The sequence below is a fragment of the Macrotis lagotis genome, chromosome 1 (assembly GCF_037893015.1).
Source record: "Macrotis lagotis isolate mMagLag1 chromosome 1, bilby.v1.9.chrom.fasta, whole genome shotgun sequence".
Taxonomy (NCBI): Eukaryota; Metazoa; Chordata; class Mammalia; order Peramelemorphia; family Peramelidae; genus Macrotis; species Macrotis lagotis.
In genome coordinates, this window is record NC_133658.1 from 479,854,867 (window position 1) to 479,871,587 (window position 16,721).

Genomic DNA, 16,721 nt, shown 5'->3' on the forward strand with positions numbered 1-16,721 from the left:
TAGAGCACTAAGGAAAAATTGGGAAAAATAAATCAGAATCATGGAAGGAATATTTGGAAAGAAAATTAATAGCTTGGAGCAAGAGTTACAAAACCTACATGAGACATCAAGAAATTTTTTTTAAGTCAAAAAGATTGAAAAAATTAGAAAAAAGTATGTTATTTCACAGCAAAAACAAGTGACCTGGTAAAAAAAAAAAGATTAGGGAGAAAATCATTGGGCTAAAAAAGAAAATAGAGGTCTGCTAGGTGATGCAGTGAATAGAGTACTGGTCCTGGAATCAAGAGGACCTGAGTTCAAATCAGACATTTAATACCTAGCTTTGTGATCTTGGCCAAGTCACTTAACTCCATTGCCTTGCCAAAAAAAAAGTCTGGATTTTATATTTCAAAAAAAAATAATAAATTGCCCCTATCTTTTAGAACCAGAGGGTAAAGTAGAAATTGGAAAAATCCATATCACCTCATTAAAGAATCCCAAAATGAAAACTTCCAGGATTATATAATTAGCATTCAGAGCTTAAAATTCAAAGAAAAAATATGGCAAGCAGCAAGAAAGATTCAGGTATCAAAAATCACAGTCAAGATCACACAAAATTTAGCAGCCACTATATAAAGACCAGAGAGGAGGAAAAGAAGAGAATAAGAAAAAGGGTAGCTTAAGGTAGAGATTAGTCTTTAAGTAAACCAATTTAAAGAGGGTGACTTCAAAGAGGACTTAAAAGAAAAAAATAAGAATTTAGAAAGCCTATTACACTAAACCTAGAGCATTTGTACTGGACTCCTTTATCTCTTATCACCCTATTCTTTATAAAATGAAGGAAGAAAATAAAAAGCATAAATACACAAACACTCTTAATTGTGACTAGGAATGGAATGCACTTGACCCAAAAAAAATGGAAGTAAAGAGAATTCCATATTTCCATTACAGAAAGTTGTCTGGGTCACTGAGAGGATATGTCTGCCCAGGACCTAATCCTTCATATTCTACACTAATTTAGAACATTCTTTCATTAAACCCTTCCTTAATTTTTCATGTTCATTTTCTTCCCCTCTCCCATGCTACCTCACCTACTGAAACCACTCTTGACCCTTAATCATCCTGTTTCTTTTTATTCCAATCTATCAGTCTTCTGGTTTCAATTGTTTTCCTCCCCTGCCTAGATCCTATTTCAGTAGTGTCCTTGAATTAATTGTGTTCTTGACTGCTTTTCATGTTATCCCTATTGCTCTGCCACCATCAATATCTATCCTTTGGGGCAGCTAGGTGGCGCAGTGGATAAAGCACCGGCCCTGGAGGAGTACCTGGGTTCAAATCCAGTCTCAAACACTTAATAATTACCTAGCTATGTGGCCTTGGACAAGCTACTTAACCCCATTTGCCTTGCAAAAACAAATATATATATATATATATATATATATATATATATATATATGTATATGTGACACATAGCAGAATTGACTATACTTCATGACTCTCCCTCCTTTATGTAGCCAATTAGACTAAATCTAACTATCTAAAGGCTATTAAAATCTCCATAACATTTGGTAGAACCCATTTTAGGATAGGTCAGACTCAGGCCAATCCCTGGGTAGTTTTGTTTCAATAAAGGAACAAAATAAGACTTGTTTATTCAATAGTTAACAAAAGGAAATTTACTTAGCCATAGCAGGAAAAAGTTATTTAACATGACTACTCACTGAGGACCCCTAGAATTGATTCGACTGGGCCAAGAACCCATTATGATCCATCAGCTAAGCATCAGAGAAGGCACCTGGAGTTCTTTCACAGGCACTCTGTGACTGTTTTGTATTTAGGTGATCAGGAAGTGATGTTGAAAACCAAGCCTTTCCTCCCTTGTGCAGACCAAGTTTTCATAATAGGTTCAATAACTTAAGGAAAAAGTATCTTAGCTTGCATGGGGTCAAAGTCAATGGGATACTGACCATATATGGTTAATGGGATAGTTATGCTTGCATACTCCCAACCCCTCTCACCCAAGGGACTGAACCATGGGTCATTATATGGTTTAAACCAGATTCCACCCTCCTCTCTTCCACATGAGTGAGCAGAAATAACCAAGAAAACAATTTAAACAATAGCTAGCAAAATTATGAAAAAAATTTTTAAACACTTAAGAACTCTGCTCAATTCACTAATCAATCATCATTCTAGAGGACCAACGAAGAATAAATATCACCTTATAAATATCAGTCAACAAATATTTAAGAAACGAATGAATGTGATGGAATCAAGATACAGAATGAGACATACATTTTGGGACATGAACATTTCAAGACATTTTTCCTACATTCATTTTTGTAAAATTTTCCCCCACCTTCCCTCTCCCTGTCCTAAAATAGTATCCAATGTTATGCATGTACAATCATGTTACATGTTTCCATATTGGTTACAGAACAAAAAGGGAAAACCACTAGGAAGAGAAAAAACCCAAATGTTAAAAAGTGAATATAGTATATTTTGGCCTACATTCAGATCCCATTGTTCTTTATATGTAGCTTGTATTTGCCATTACAAATCTTTTAGAATTATCTTTGATCACTGTATTGCTATCATAGTTGATCATCCAGGTTTTTTCCCCCCTGAAATCCACCTGCTCATCATTTCTTACAGAACAAATTCCATTACATTCACATGCCATGATTTGTTCAGCCATTGCATCCCTTCAATTTCCAGTAATTTAATCTTTTTTAAGGAAATAATTTTTATCTTCAATCAGATGCTATTTTTGCCTAGCTTCCTAACAAAATCTTGCTGTTTTTTATATATTGGGTAGCTGTAGTATTCTTCATTCTCATCTTTCCATCTCTCTTCCTCTCTGTTCCTACCTGTTCCCAGGCTGACTACCATCAAACCTCAGAATGCATCATTATCTCCTGCCTAGCAAGCAAGATGCTTTATGAGATTGTGTTCTTGGACTTGAACCAATTCTTGCCCAGGCTCTGATCTTATCATTCTAGCTCTTATTCAGTTAAATTTGGTGGCCACCACAAAACCACTTTTTCTCCTCACTGCCAAACTTTCAGAAAGAATAGCCTGTACATGCTGCTATAAATTCTCCATCAATTCTTTCTCCTCAATCCTTTGCAATGACTTCCTACATTCCCTCCCTCTCCATTTCTTTCACAGTCATTCTCCCCAGATTAACGATGATTTCCCTCATTACCAAATTTAATAACTTCTCATGTCTCATCTTCTCAAACCTACCTAAAGGTGAGCATTCCATAAAGTTCTGAATTTAATTCTCTGTTCTCTCTACATCATATATTCCTGTGATTGTGTCATCTAATCCCAAGGTTTTAACTAACACCTCTATTCAAGATAACTCTTAAAAATGATATTCTGATATTCTAGCCCTGATATTCTGCCAGAGCCCCACTGCTATATTTCCAAATGGGTGTGCTTCTAGTACTTCAAACCCAGTGTCTAAAACCAAAACAAGTTCCTCTCCTTACTTCCTTATTTTGATTAATGGTGCTATATTATCATGGTTCCTGTCTCTTAGGCACAAAATCTTGAAGCATTTTTCGATGCCTCTCTCTACCCCTCTTCTAAGTCCTTCCTTCAAAATATTTCATGCATCTGTATCACTCCCACTAATTTAACTGACACACTATTACATCACCTCTGGACTATTGCAACAGTTTCTGAATTGGTCTCCCTGGCTACAGTGTCACTTCCTTCTAACCCATTCTGAGTAGGGTTACCAGACAAATCTTTTATTTTGGTCTTGTCATTTCCTTCCTCAAAAACATCAAAAGTTCTCATTGCCCAGGAAATCAGATTCAAACTCCTCAGCCTAACATTCAAGGTCTTCTTTTTACACTCCAGCCAAATGACATGGCTATTTCCCAGAGCTGCCATTTCTCTCTGCTCACACAGATCTCTCTACTTTGAATAACCATCTTCCCATTCATATTATCTGAAGGCCTAGCTCCAGTACTATCTCATCAATAGGAAGGCTTCAGAGGTTACCTCAACTGTAAATCTCATTATTTGACCTCCTTTGTTCTATTTTGGGGCAATTTATCAAACACTAACTTAAGATTATTTGTATACACAGAATCATAATCTTTTTATGGTTGTGAGGGGCTCTTAGAGACCTAGCCCAAGCTCACTAATTTTACAAATAGGTAAACAGAGGAGACAGGTCAAATAAATTGCCTATAAAGCCCTTGGTAGGCAATCAATGTCTCCTGCTCTAGAGCAAGAATTACTCTTTACATTAAAACATGATGTCTTTACTTCCTCCCTACCCCCATTCATAAAAGTAAACATTTAAACATTTTTGTATCTTTCATGTGTCCCCAGAATATAATATTTTTACTTCTTTCACAAGTTGCCAAACTACTGTGATGTTGATTCTTCCCCAACAGAAGAAAAGATCTTTGCAAGCAGGGACTACTTTGATTTTTGACATCAGCCTGTAGCACTGGGTTTTTTTTTTTTAGTTTTTTTTTGCAAGGCAATGGGGTTAAGTGGCTTACCCAAGGACACACAGTAATTATTAAGTGTCTGAGGTCGGATCTGAACTCAGGTCCACCTGACTCCCTGGCTGGTGCTCTATCTACTGAGCTACTTAGCCACCCCCCTCCCCAGCACTATGTTTTAAATGTTGTGGATCCTTGTTGAATTAATTTAGTTGTTTCTTTATACCAGGTTCTTAACTTGGGACCCATGGATGGATTTCAAGGCATCTGTGAACCTGGATAATTCAAATATAGCTTTAGACTATATGACCTGTATGGAAAGGGTACCCTAAATTACCAAAGGTATTCTGTGTGTGGGGAGACAGGGAAAGAGGATTTTGGGACAGGTCCAATGTAGAAATTTGTTTTGCTCTGTCTGACTATATTTTGTAATGGGTTTTTGTTTTCCTTGCATTCTTGTTATAGGGAAAGAGAGGAAGATGTGGGAGAGAAAGTACAGAACTTCCTAAAGGTTAAGTTTGACCATATTAACCCCTACTCAGTAAACTCCAGGATCAAATAGAAAACCCTGTTTGGCTTTCAAAGCCCTTTAAAACCTATCCCAACCCACCTCCTTTCAATCTTCTTATACTTTGGGGGGGTAAGGGGGGCAGCTAGGTGGCTCAAAGGATAGAACACTGATCTCGGAGTAGGAGGAAGGGAGTGCAAATCCAGTCTCAGACACTTAATAACTGCCTTGCTAACACTTACTGGCTGTGTGACCTTAGGCAAATCATTTAGCTTTGATTACCTCACAGCCATGGCCATTTCCAGTCATCCTCATCCTCAGGGACATCTGATGGCTCTGGAGGAGAAAGTGAGGTTGGTGACTTAGCACAGCACCCCTCCCCCCCCCCAACTCAAATCCAATCCATGTACAGGTCATTTCATCACCTCCCTGATGTCATGGTCCCCTTTAAGAATGAAGAACATATCATCAACTTACCCCCACCACTGTGTAATTCATGTGAAAGGCTTCCTTGCTATTCCTTGAATAAGACACTCATTTCCCTCCTGACTCCAGGAATTTTCCTTAGCTGTTTCTAAACCTCCTGCCTCCCCAGACTTCCTTCACATTCCAGCTAAAATAACACCTCTACAACAAGCTTTTCTGTATCCCCCTTAAGTTCTAGAGCCTTCCTTCTAATAATTATTTCCTACTTATTCTACTTTGTTTTTCCACAGGTATTTGCATATTGTCTCCCCCATTAAGTCCCTAAAGTATTTTCGAGCAAGCTCGCTGAGGACAAGGCCTTAATTTTGATTTTCATTGTTTTCCCAAATACTTAGTACAGTGCCCTTGTCCCATTAAAAGCTTAAGGTTTATTGACTGCCTGGCTTAAGCTGAATTTCAGGATCAATTAGTTATAGGCCTTTAGTACAGATTTTTCTACTGCACAAACAGTGGAGTCAATGTACCTGACTGTGATTTTTTAGTCAATGTACCTGAGTGTGATTACCTGGGTAACCATGGACAAGTCACAAACTCTTCATCTGCAAAATGATGGGAGAGGACTCTCTGATCTCTCAAAGTTCCTTCCAAATACAAACTTGATCACACCTTGTCCACATCAGTAATTCCAGTTTCCCTACTCCTACTCCAGGCTACTTATAAACAGCCAGAACAGAACAGAAGTTCAAACATTTTTTCCCCTAAAACTGTCCTCAGTGTGGGGGAAAAGAAGTCGGTAACCTATGAAGTCATCACAGCCAGAGAAGAGGTTAGTTGTCTGCTAACAGAATAGTTAATCATCTCATGCCAACTTTTCAGTCCACTGGGGGCATTTCTTGTTTTGATAGTGAGTAACTCCTTCTAGGACTTATCTAGGTGGGTAGCAAATGACTTGATTTCTCTTATAGCTAATCTTGTGCTAACTCAAGGCAAAATGAGTACAAAAGACCCAAAAAACAATCTGTTTCTGCACTGCCACTTTTCAACAGCCCTCTGCTCTTTGCAGAATAACTCCCTTCTTGGATACATGTGACAGAAAGTATGACTTTTCTGCTGTCTATTGCTGGTAGAGGTAGAGTCTACTTTCATTCACCTTTAAAATTCAATACTTTCTTTTGGTGAGGATCCTTAGTGAGTTCCTCAGATTAATCTCTCATCTTCTCTAATTCCTCAAGATTAACATCAAGCAATCCTAAAGAATCTCAAATGAGCATATTCTATCAGGGTCATGTTATTTTTATTAATACTTTAGTACCCATATTTATTGCAAGAGAACCCCAATTTCAGACTATGTTCCATGGCTTATTGTCCAGTATTACAGGCAACTCCTTTGAGTCATACAGTTAAAGACATCTCCAATACAGTCTAAATAATAGTTAATCTTGGTGCTGGCACCAAGCAGTTCCTTCCTGGCCCATGGCAGATTGGCTATAAGACTTGTTTGTACTGACCTGGCTCAAACTGCCTTCCCACTACCATCCTCAAGATCACAATGCACTATGCCATTTTTTCTAACATACCAGGCTGGAGAAGTGGTATTCTGGCCAAGTCTCATTTACATAATGTTAGAGAAGAAAGCTCAATCTTCAAGGAAAAAATATTTCTCTACCACCATGATTGTAATTCTCATGATACAGTTTCTATCCCAAAGCTGTCCACTGTTGAAAAAATAAAGTCTACTGAATCCCAGAACTCTATTTATCACTTTAATTCAATAGGTTAATCCTCTTTTTCTTTTCTCCTATATATATGGTATTATATATTTTTGGTATTTGTTAACTTCTGGGTAAAAAAGAAATTAATTCAATGTGACAGTACTATTCTATGATTCTTAATCCCCTAGTTTTAAAAAGTTCACTGTCAACTAACAGTTTCATCTCAGCACTTAATAGGGGTTAGAGCTTCAGCCTGAACACCACAGGCTCCAAAGCACAACAGACACAGCTGTTGGCATCAGGCCTACAGAGAAGGAAAAAAGCATTAAAAACACCCTTTCTCAAGAAACATTGCTGAGCTTAGCAATTTTTAGCCAATTAGGGGTGCTTCCTGTTTAGCTCCTGAAAAGTCCTCCTGCTTCTGTGTTCCTTCCAAATAACAATTCACTATCCAAACACTGGGGCAGAAGTTGTTTAATTCCAACCCAGGCTCTTCTTACTTGCATGATCCTTCCCAGAGAAGGAGAAAGCCAGGAGCCTGCAGACTTTACAAGGACTGGAAGGCTGAATATTTGTGTTTCAGGGTTGCTTCAGTTGCTCTAGGTATTTCTGAATATTTGTATTTCATGCAAACTGTACAGCTCATTCATCCAATTTGGGTTCTTTCTAAATCTTGAAAGGCAAAAAAATTGTCACCAATGAGAACACTGAAAATGATGTGCCAGTAACAAGCATTAAAGGGCAAATCCTACAGAAAATTTCAAAAACAGAGTAACCAATGGAAGTATGAAAGACTATAAGAGAAATCTCTACTGTAAAGGTACTTAAGATTTTATTATTCTGTTGTGGCAAGGAAAGTATTTGTCATTACTTTTTTAGCCATTCCTTCTATGTATGTATAAAAATAAAAACACATGTGTATTTTATACACATACAAAAACCCTCTTCTAATGTCCAACTTTTTTACCTTCATACTGCTTTACTGATATAGACACAATAAATTATGTTTAATGGTAACTCCTATACAGAAGATTCACAAATACATATATACTGTGAATATACTTTTATTCAATATGCTCTATTAAACTATACTAATAAGTATGAGAATATATCCTTATTCACTATGTAAATATGTCTATATATGAATATTTACTTCCTTAATAGTCTCAATTGGGATAGCTAGGTGACATAGTGGATAGAGTACCAGCCCTGGAGTCAGGAGTACCTGAGTTCAAATCAGGCCTCAGACACTTAATAATCACCTAGCTGTGTGGCCTTGGGCAAGCCACTTAACCCCACTGTCTTGCAAAAAAAAATAATAATAATAATAATACCTAAAAAATAAACCTTCTGACAAGGAATTACCTTCTTGCTGAAAGGGTATATAGGTCTTTTGGAAAAGTTTTAAAAATAGCAATAAAAATAGGCCACTTAGTCAACTTGAGGCAGACATCTGATTTTTATGGAACTGCTACTAGAGATTTCTCAGGAGAAGAGGTATCTGTATCTGTGGGTGTCCATGGATATCATAAAAGATCAATGGCTGGTGAGATAGAACGTTCAGTGTACAGAGGTTCCAAAATCTTCCTCCTCCAAAGATGAAACAGGTTAGTTAGCATATCACCTTCCTTGGTCTTCCAGATTCTATTCCACAGCCTTTTTCTAACCTTCCTTGATCTCCCAAGATCACTTACTAAAGCTGACTACTTCAACCTTCATCTTTTTTTCCTTAGATTTGCTGACACTGCAATTCTCGTAGATCTCTTCCCAGTTCTCTATCTCCACTCTTTTGTTGGGTCCTTCTCCTCCCTCTCTTTTAAAACATGGTTTTGTCATCTATTTGTCATCTATTGCCATCTATGTCTCCATTCTTCTCCTTGATAACTTCACCCACTCCCATGGCTTCAACAGCATGGCACAGCTGGAAGGGACCTCAGAGGTCATCTTATCCCAACCTCCTCATTTTCTAAATGAAATTTTCTGATTTCTTCAAGGTCACACAGATAGTAAACATCAGAGGTGTGATATTACCAGGTATTCAGACTCCAGAGTCAATGTTCCAAAAACTAGCTGTGCAATCTCAGGAAAGCCTCTTAACCTTCAAGTTTGAGGCAAACTCTAAGGCTACAATAATCAGCACAGTTGTAGACCTGTATCTGTGGAGTTTCCTTATCAGCATTTCCATACAGTGGTAAAGTCAAAGATGAGGAACAAAAAAATCCCAACCCCACCAGAAAGTTCAGGACTCGAAAGAGTTGATCTTTGACAGGGCAGAAGAGGGGAAATTCTGAAGGAGAAGCACCACAGAAAAAGTGAGACTGATCCTTTAAAGTCTGCAAAAAAAAAAAAAAAAAAAAAGCCAAACCAGCAAATGTGGATGAGGGTCTGTGCTTTGACAGTGGTTTAAGAAACTGCATCAGTTTTCCTCCAACTCCTACAGTTTCCTCCATCAAAGGGTTGTCAGGACATCCAACTTTCTTGATGAAGGAAGGGAACTGGTTATCACATCTTAACCATAACATCCTTTTCACCCAGTAATCTTGTGTATACAGATTGGCCAAAAAGATGTAGCAGAGAAAAGTTGCAGGTTTGTAGTTTCCTTTCCATTTCAATCCAAAAAACCCTGAGTTGTATTTAGTTATAAAGAGGATAGGGATTGAATATGTCATTTCATTCATAAAGGGAACTTGCAGAGAGAAAATGCAGCTAAGGACATTTTCTGCAATTTATATACAATATTGGGGCCGAGAGCACCGAAAGATTAGGACTTAAATTGTTTAATAATAAATTTGTACTTAAAGGTCAGGTATTATCATGGTTGATCATCATGTAATATTGCTACTTAGTTCTTCTCTGGAGTGCAACAATCAAAGAAAATTCTTAGAAGACTTTTTGATGGAAAATGCCTTCCATATCCAGAGGAAAAAATTATGGAGTTTGAATATAGACCAAAGTATATTGTTTTCATTTAAAATTTTTTTTTAATTCTCATGGTTCCCCACCATCATTCTGATTCTTTTTCAATGTGACTAATATGGAAATTAATTTGACATGATTGTACATGTATAATCTATAACAGATTACTCGCTGTCATGGGGAGAGGGAAGTAGAAAAATATGCAACTCAAAACCCTGAAATGATGAAAACTATCTTTACATATAAATGGAAAAAGTAAAAGAAAAAATTATTTTAAATTCAAAAAAGTAAAAAATTACTTAAAAAAATTCCTTTGCCTACAGGAGTTAGGGGAAGCTATTTTGTTATTTAGGGTTGTTGTGAGGAAGGCACTCTGTTATAAACTGTAAAACCCCAAATAAAGTGAACTATTATCATCACAGCTGGGTATAGAAAGTGAGTTATAACTTGTGGTGAGTGAAATGAGATTAATCCCTGCAGCTCTACAAAAGAACTATAAAGCTTTCTAAAACTGTCTATTAGCCCAACTTGGAGCATTTTCACTGACAGTCCCACCCCCTAGCTTGAGCCACTCTCCAGTTCTCATCTCAACTTCCTGTCTTCCCTGAATTCCTTCTCAAGTCTCAGCTGAAGTCCCTTTGAAAAGCCTTTTCTGATCACCCTGAATGCTACTAGTGCCTTCCCTCTAAAATAACCTCCAATTTATGTCACAGAAACATAAACTTGTTTGTATATATTGTTTACATACATATTTTTATATTTATATTTTGCCTCTTTCTTTGCATTCAGCACACTGCTTAAGGAACAAAAAATATTTAATAAATTCAACTATAATGCCTCTCCCTTAACATCAGAGGATCATAAATTTAGAACTGAGGCCATTTAGTTCAACCTCTATATGTTATAATTTGAGGAAACTTGGGGTCACTGTGGTTAAGTGACTTTCCAAGGTTCCAAATCCTATGAAAAGATTAAATTCTGAATTCAGAATCCTGACTCCGCTATACTGCTGCCACAAATTTTAGTAAATCTTTACTAGGATATTAAAGTAAAAAATGTGAGAATATAAACTGACTTTCAAATAAAGTGGTGGGGAAGAAGTGCTACAAGGTGAGTGTGTATGATGGTTAGAAAGGAATCATGTTGACTTTCTCTGTAAAAGATTAGTTGGTAAAAGGATGTTGTTGAGATGTTTAAAAAAAAGTCTTCGGACCTCCTTCGACCAGGAAGCTGGGAAAGAATGCGGATTTCCCTCTCCCTAAAGAAAGTCACTGAGGAAACCATATAATGAGTTTAGAAAAATATCAGTCCTTGTAGCTTTTAAAATCACAGCAGTTGCCAGTAACAGATCCTGCCCCACACTCTTTTGGTAGACCATTTTCAAGACTCAATCCTGCTTGCCTTTGTGTCCCTAGGGGATGCTCCATTACAATCTAAAATAATGAATGGAAATACAAGTCATTTCCTTCCACCCACCACTAGTTTTCCTCGTCCTTATTCTCAGTCTTACAATACTATTCTGCACTACTCTACAACACATGTGAGAAAGCATTCTCTGGTCAGCTAACTGAATTGTCAATTAAGGGAAATGTCTGAAACCAGCCTTCGAAGAAGAAACTGATTCCTTAGTCCAAACTCTTTGCTAACACATTTTGCTAAATGAGGGCTGGCTGGCAGATTTTAAGATCCATAACAAAGGTAAAGGACTAATATAGAGAAAAGCACAAGAGAATGGCTGGAGGATCCACCTGGCAGCTGAGTTTTACAAACAGAAGAAAAAGACTCCTTTAACAAGGATTTTCTTTACAAACTTTGACAAAAATTCCAAACTTCTACTTCTTGGGCTGCTTAAAACTCCCACAGTGGGAGGTGGAATGCCAAGACAACGGAGATTACAGGGATTGGAATGAGAAGGAACAGGATTGCTATTAGTTCAATTTCTCGAATTTTACAGAGGAAGCAAGTGAGGATTGTCAGAGTCAATGGAAAGGGCACCCATCTCCTGATGGGGAGTGATGGATTTAAGATGCAGAATGTGACACCCATTTCTGAACACAAAGCGGTCATTTGTTTTGCTTGACTGTACGTTATTTGTTAGAAGGATTGTTTTTTTTTCCTTGCCAGCAAGATTGGGGAGGGTCTGGAAGAAGGGGGAAAGCTTGCTAATGAAAAATAAATATCTCATACTTTTCTTCCTTAAGGATACGACTTCTCTCTCATCACATTCAACTGAGAGCAATGTATACCATGGAACCAATGTAAAGACTAACAGAATGCCTTCTGTTGGGGTGGGTAGGGAAGCAAAAATGGGTTTGTAAACCTCAAAAATAAATATTTCTTTAAAAAAAATGAGTGTCATGCAATTGCACATGTACAACTTTTTCCAGATTATTGGCTGCCATGGGGGGGGGGGGGGTAGAAAAATGTAGATCTCATAAATTTTCAAGTGAATGAATGTTGAAAAATACCTTTGCACGTCATTGAAAAAATAAAATAAAGTGCAACCCCCCCCCCCCCATAAAATAAAAGAAGAGAAAGACAAATAAAGTAAAAGGATTTCTTATGGGGAAGGCAGCACCTTCCGTTCCACTCAAATCCCCGGTGCCACCCCAGAGCCTGTTTTGGTGCGCTTTACCTGGGAGGCGGCTTGGTAGTGTCTGCCCCTTCTTCCCTGCCCCGCGGGCCGGCGTCGCCGGCTCCTTCCTCTCCGCGCAGCGGGTAGGCCAGCAGCCGCATGGCCTGGCCGCAGGAGGCCTCCACTTGGCGCACCTGCTCCAGGCTCAGGCGCTCCCTCCACGCGTGCACCGCCTCCCGGGCGTCCCGGGCCGAAATCAGGAAGGGCCGGTCGGCGCCGTAGGCCGGGCCGCGAGTCATGTTGAGGGCGAAGTCCTCCAGGGCCGGCAGCGCGGGCAGCCCGGCGAAGCGCAGCAGGCGGGCCAGCTGGGCGCGGGGCTGCAGCACCAGGTCCTCGTAGCGCAGCCGCGTGTACCGCCTGCGCAGCCAGGCCGGGGCGCTCCCCGCGAAGGCCAGGTCCCGCAGCCAGGCCTCGCAGATCACCTCCAGGGCGCCGCTGAGGAAGAAGTCGGCGCGGGGCCCCGGCGGCGCGGCCCGCAGCGGGGAGGCCCCGGGCCGGGCGCCGGCGGCCTGGGCCAGGAGCGGGCGCTGCAGGCGGTCGGCCTTCTGGCGGGTGCGCAGCACCTGGACGCTCTCGCGCACCAGCGCCTGGCGGGACTTGAGGCGGGAGTTGTGCACGGCCCGCGGGTCGCGGAAGAGCTGGACCACCCGCAGGTTGAGGCCGGGTTCCCGCAGCAGCGGCACCAGCACGCCCAGGTCCAGCAGGCGCACGTCCTTGATGACCACCACCGGGTACTTGCGGCACTCGGCCTCCAGCGCCCGCAGCGGCACGGGCGGGCAGCTGCGCTCGCAGCTGGCGCCGTCCACCAGCCCCAGCTGGGCCCGCGGCCTGGCGGCGGCCGGGCACAGCGGCGCCGAGCAGATCACCTTGTTGGTCTTCCAGCCGAAGAGGGCGGCCGTGGTGAGGTTGGCGGCGGCGCGGGCCGGCGCGGCGGGGTCCCCGGGCGGCGAGTAGAGGCGCAGCACGGAGAAGTCGCAGCGGAAGAGCGAGCGCAGCATGTCCCGCAGGGCGCCCTGCAGGCTCTCGGCGTCGCCCGGGTACAGCGCCTGCCACAGGTGCCACATGGGCTCGTACAGGTAGAACACGTCGGGGTGCTGGTTGAACAGCTCCCCGAGGAAGGACGACCCGGTCCGCCAAGTGGCGTGCAGGTAGACGTGCGTCTTCGCGCGGGGCGGCGGCCGGGCGCTGCGGTTGCGCGCGCTCCCCGGGGCCCCCCGCGCGGCGCCGGGCGAAGCCTCCTCGGCCGCCTCCTCGGCCGCCTCCTCCGCCGCCGCCGCCTCCAGGCTCCACAGCCCCAGGCTGCTCGGGAGGCCCGGGCAGCGGCGCGCCGCCGCCTCCCCGCCGCCCCGGCGGCCGTCCAGGAGGCGGGGCAGCAGCAGCAGCAGCAGCGTGTAGAGCGCCAGCAGCAGCAGCAGCTTGCGGTGCTGCCGCCGCCGCCGCCGCCGCCCCTTCATGCCGGCCCGGCCCGCGCCGCCCCGCGGCCCCGGCCCCCCGCGCTCCTCGGGCCGCCCCGGGCCTCCCCGCCCCTCGCCCCGCGAACCTCACTCGGGGGCTCCAGGATGCTGCCCGAGAGCCGGGAAGGGGCGGAGTGGGGGGCGGCGCGGCGGCGCGGCGGGACCCCCTCGGCTGCTCCCCGCGTCCTTCTCCGCCCGCCCTCTCCCCTCACCTCCCCGGGGGCCGCCGCTCTGAGCCGCCCTGCGCCGGGCGAGCCTCACCGAGGTGGAGGAACAGCATAGCGAAACTTGGAAGAGGGAGGCGAGCGCCCTCCCCTTCCCCCGTCTCTCCGCCCAGGCTCTTTGGGAACCCCGCCCCTGGTCGGAGGGGGAGACCTGACAGCCGCACCGCCCGCCGGGCTTCAGCCCCTCCGGGGTGGAAGGGGAGCCCTTTGGGGGGGGGGCAGTCTCCTAGCTCAGGCAGACGTGGGGGGCCCACTCGGGGGGGGGGTCACCAGATTTCCCTCTTCCACACCCGCGTTGGAGTGGAAGTCCCGTTGTGTCTATGCAAACCCCGCCCAAGCCGGAGCCGGAGCCCCTGAAGGCACCAGGTGGCGGAGCGTGTGTTAGGGGCTGCGGCTGAGCTCGCAGTTGGAAGCCAGAGACCGGTAACATGCCTACTGCTAAACTTTCCTCCGGCGCAACTTCCGACCAATCGTTTCGGTGGAGCCTCGCTCTCTCCCTCCTGTGCATCACTTCACTCTCACCGGCTTCCCAAAGCTGGAAACTGAAGCCTCTACAGTGGAGATGGGTGCAGGCCCTAGGAGAGACGGCGATCTTCTTCACAGGCGTTCTATCTACATTTGAAACTCTACCTTCTGGAGCTTTCTGTAGGGGAGACTTCTGGTTTTGGTTTTTGTCGTATTACAGCTGACTACATTAAGATGGTCTGCAGAGATAGTAACAGCCTCATTTTCCTGTCCCACTGGTATGAATCAACAAAAAGAATGCTGTTGAAACAACCAATTTATGTTATCTTACGGTGTAATTTTATTATCTCATACTTTATTTTTCTTCCTTAAGGATATGATTTCTCTCTCATCACATTCAACTGATAACAATGTATATATAATATGGAACAAATGTAAAGACTAACAGAATGCCCTCTGTGGGGGGGAGGGAAGCAAGAATGGAGGGGAAATTGTAAAACTCAAAATAAATAAAATCTTTCTAAAAAAAAAGAGGGGGTGGCTAGGTGTCGCAGTGGATAGAGCACCAGCCCTGGAGTCAGGAGGACCTGAGTTCAAATGTAACTTCATACACTTCACAATTGCCTAGCTGTGTGACCTTGGGCAAGCCACTTAACCCCATTGCCTTGCAAAAAAAAAAAGAAAAAAGAAATAACCAATAAAACAACATGTAGAAGAGGACAACTTCTTACTGAATTTCTTTTCAGAAGTTTGGAAAGTCCATCACTACAGATTATCCAGTTGAACTCTGATATCTTTAAAATTTATTTATTTATTTAAAGCAATGAGATTAAGAGTGACTTGCCCAAGGTCACACAGTTAGGCAATTATGAAGTGTCTGGGTCTGGATTTGAAATCAGATCCTCCCTACTCCACGCAGGTACTATCTACTGCCACCTAGCTGCCCCCCCCCACCCTGATTTTTAAAAGAAAAGAGATGGATTGAAAGAGTTTTTGTGATTTGCCCATGGACACCTAGGCCCTAAACTGAGCAGTGTTTCTTTCACTTAAATGATCAGAAAAATGAGCCCACAGGTCACCCCCAGTTGTAATAAAAGAAATTCCTTTTTTTTACAATATGTGAAAATATCATGAAAACTGTGGAAGAAAAAATTCTGTAATGTGTTTTTAGCACAAATCTGCCAGAGACAACTATATTATATGGTTCCAAGCATCACTCCTTAGAGATCCAAAGGGACCATTTTCATTCTCAATTCCCAAAACAAAAAACACAACTGGATAATCAAGATTAAACAGGACAAAGTTTAGGCAGCAATTTCCATTCATCAAATAGTACACTAGACTAACTTTTGGTGTAGCCTAGAAAGTCATTTTCCTAAAATTCTTCAGTCCCCTCCCTTTAATCACTCCTTTTTTTTCTGGTTAAAAATAAATTCAACTATTCCCCCCCCATTGGATAAATGATTAAAATATATGAACAGTCAGTTTTCAGATGAAGTTATCAAAGCTATCTAGAACCTTTTGAAAAAAATGCCCTAAACCACTAGTGATTGGGAAAAAACAAAGTAAAACATTTCTAAGATATCTCACACTGTCAGATTGGCTAATGTGACAGAAAAAGAAAATGACATGTTGGTGGAGTTGTGAACTGATTCAACCATTATGTTGGGCAATTTGAAACTATGCCCAAAGTGCTACAAAACTAGGTGTGCCCTTTGACCCAGCAATATTACCATTAGGTCTTTATCCCAAAAGAGATTTTTAAAAATTAAAAGAAAAAGACTTATATGTAGAAAAATATTTTTAGGAACTCTTTTCTGATGGCAAAGAATTGGAAATGAGGGAATACCCATCACTTGAGGAAGCTAAACAAGTTGTAGTTATATGAATGGAATGGAATGCTATTGTTCTATAAAAAAATCATGAGCAG

General features: G+C 42.4%; 1 protein-coding gene across 8 annotated transcripts in view; it reads right to left on the reverse strand.

Annotated features, from left to right (window-relative positions):
- The window catches only part of CHST7 (carbohydrate sulfotransferase 7), a 70,041-nt gene extending 55,939 nt beyond the window's left edge, over positions 1 to 14,102 (reverse strand). For all 8 annotated transcript variants that reach the window (XR_012473966.1, XR_012473967.1, XR_012473965.1 and 5 more), the window contains exon 1: positions 12,649 to 14,102. Coding sequence is in view for 5 of the 8 variants with exons in the window: in XM_074213702.1 (XP_074069803.1) it covers positions 12,649 to 14,102 (1,454 nt within the window). In the remaining 3 variants the exon portion in view is untranslated. The remainder of the gene's footprint in view (positions 1 to 12,648) is intronic.
- Between the last annotated feature and the right edge of the window lie 2,619 nt (positions 14,103 to 16,721).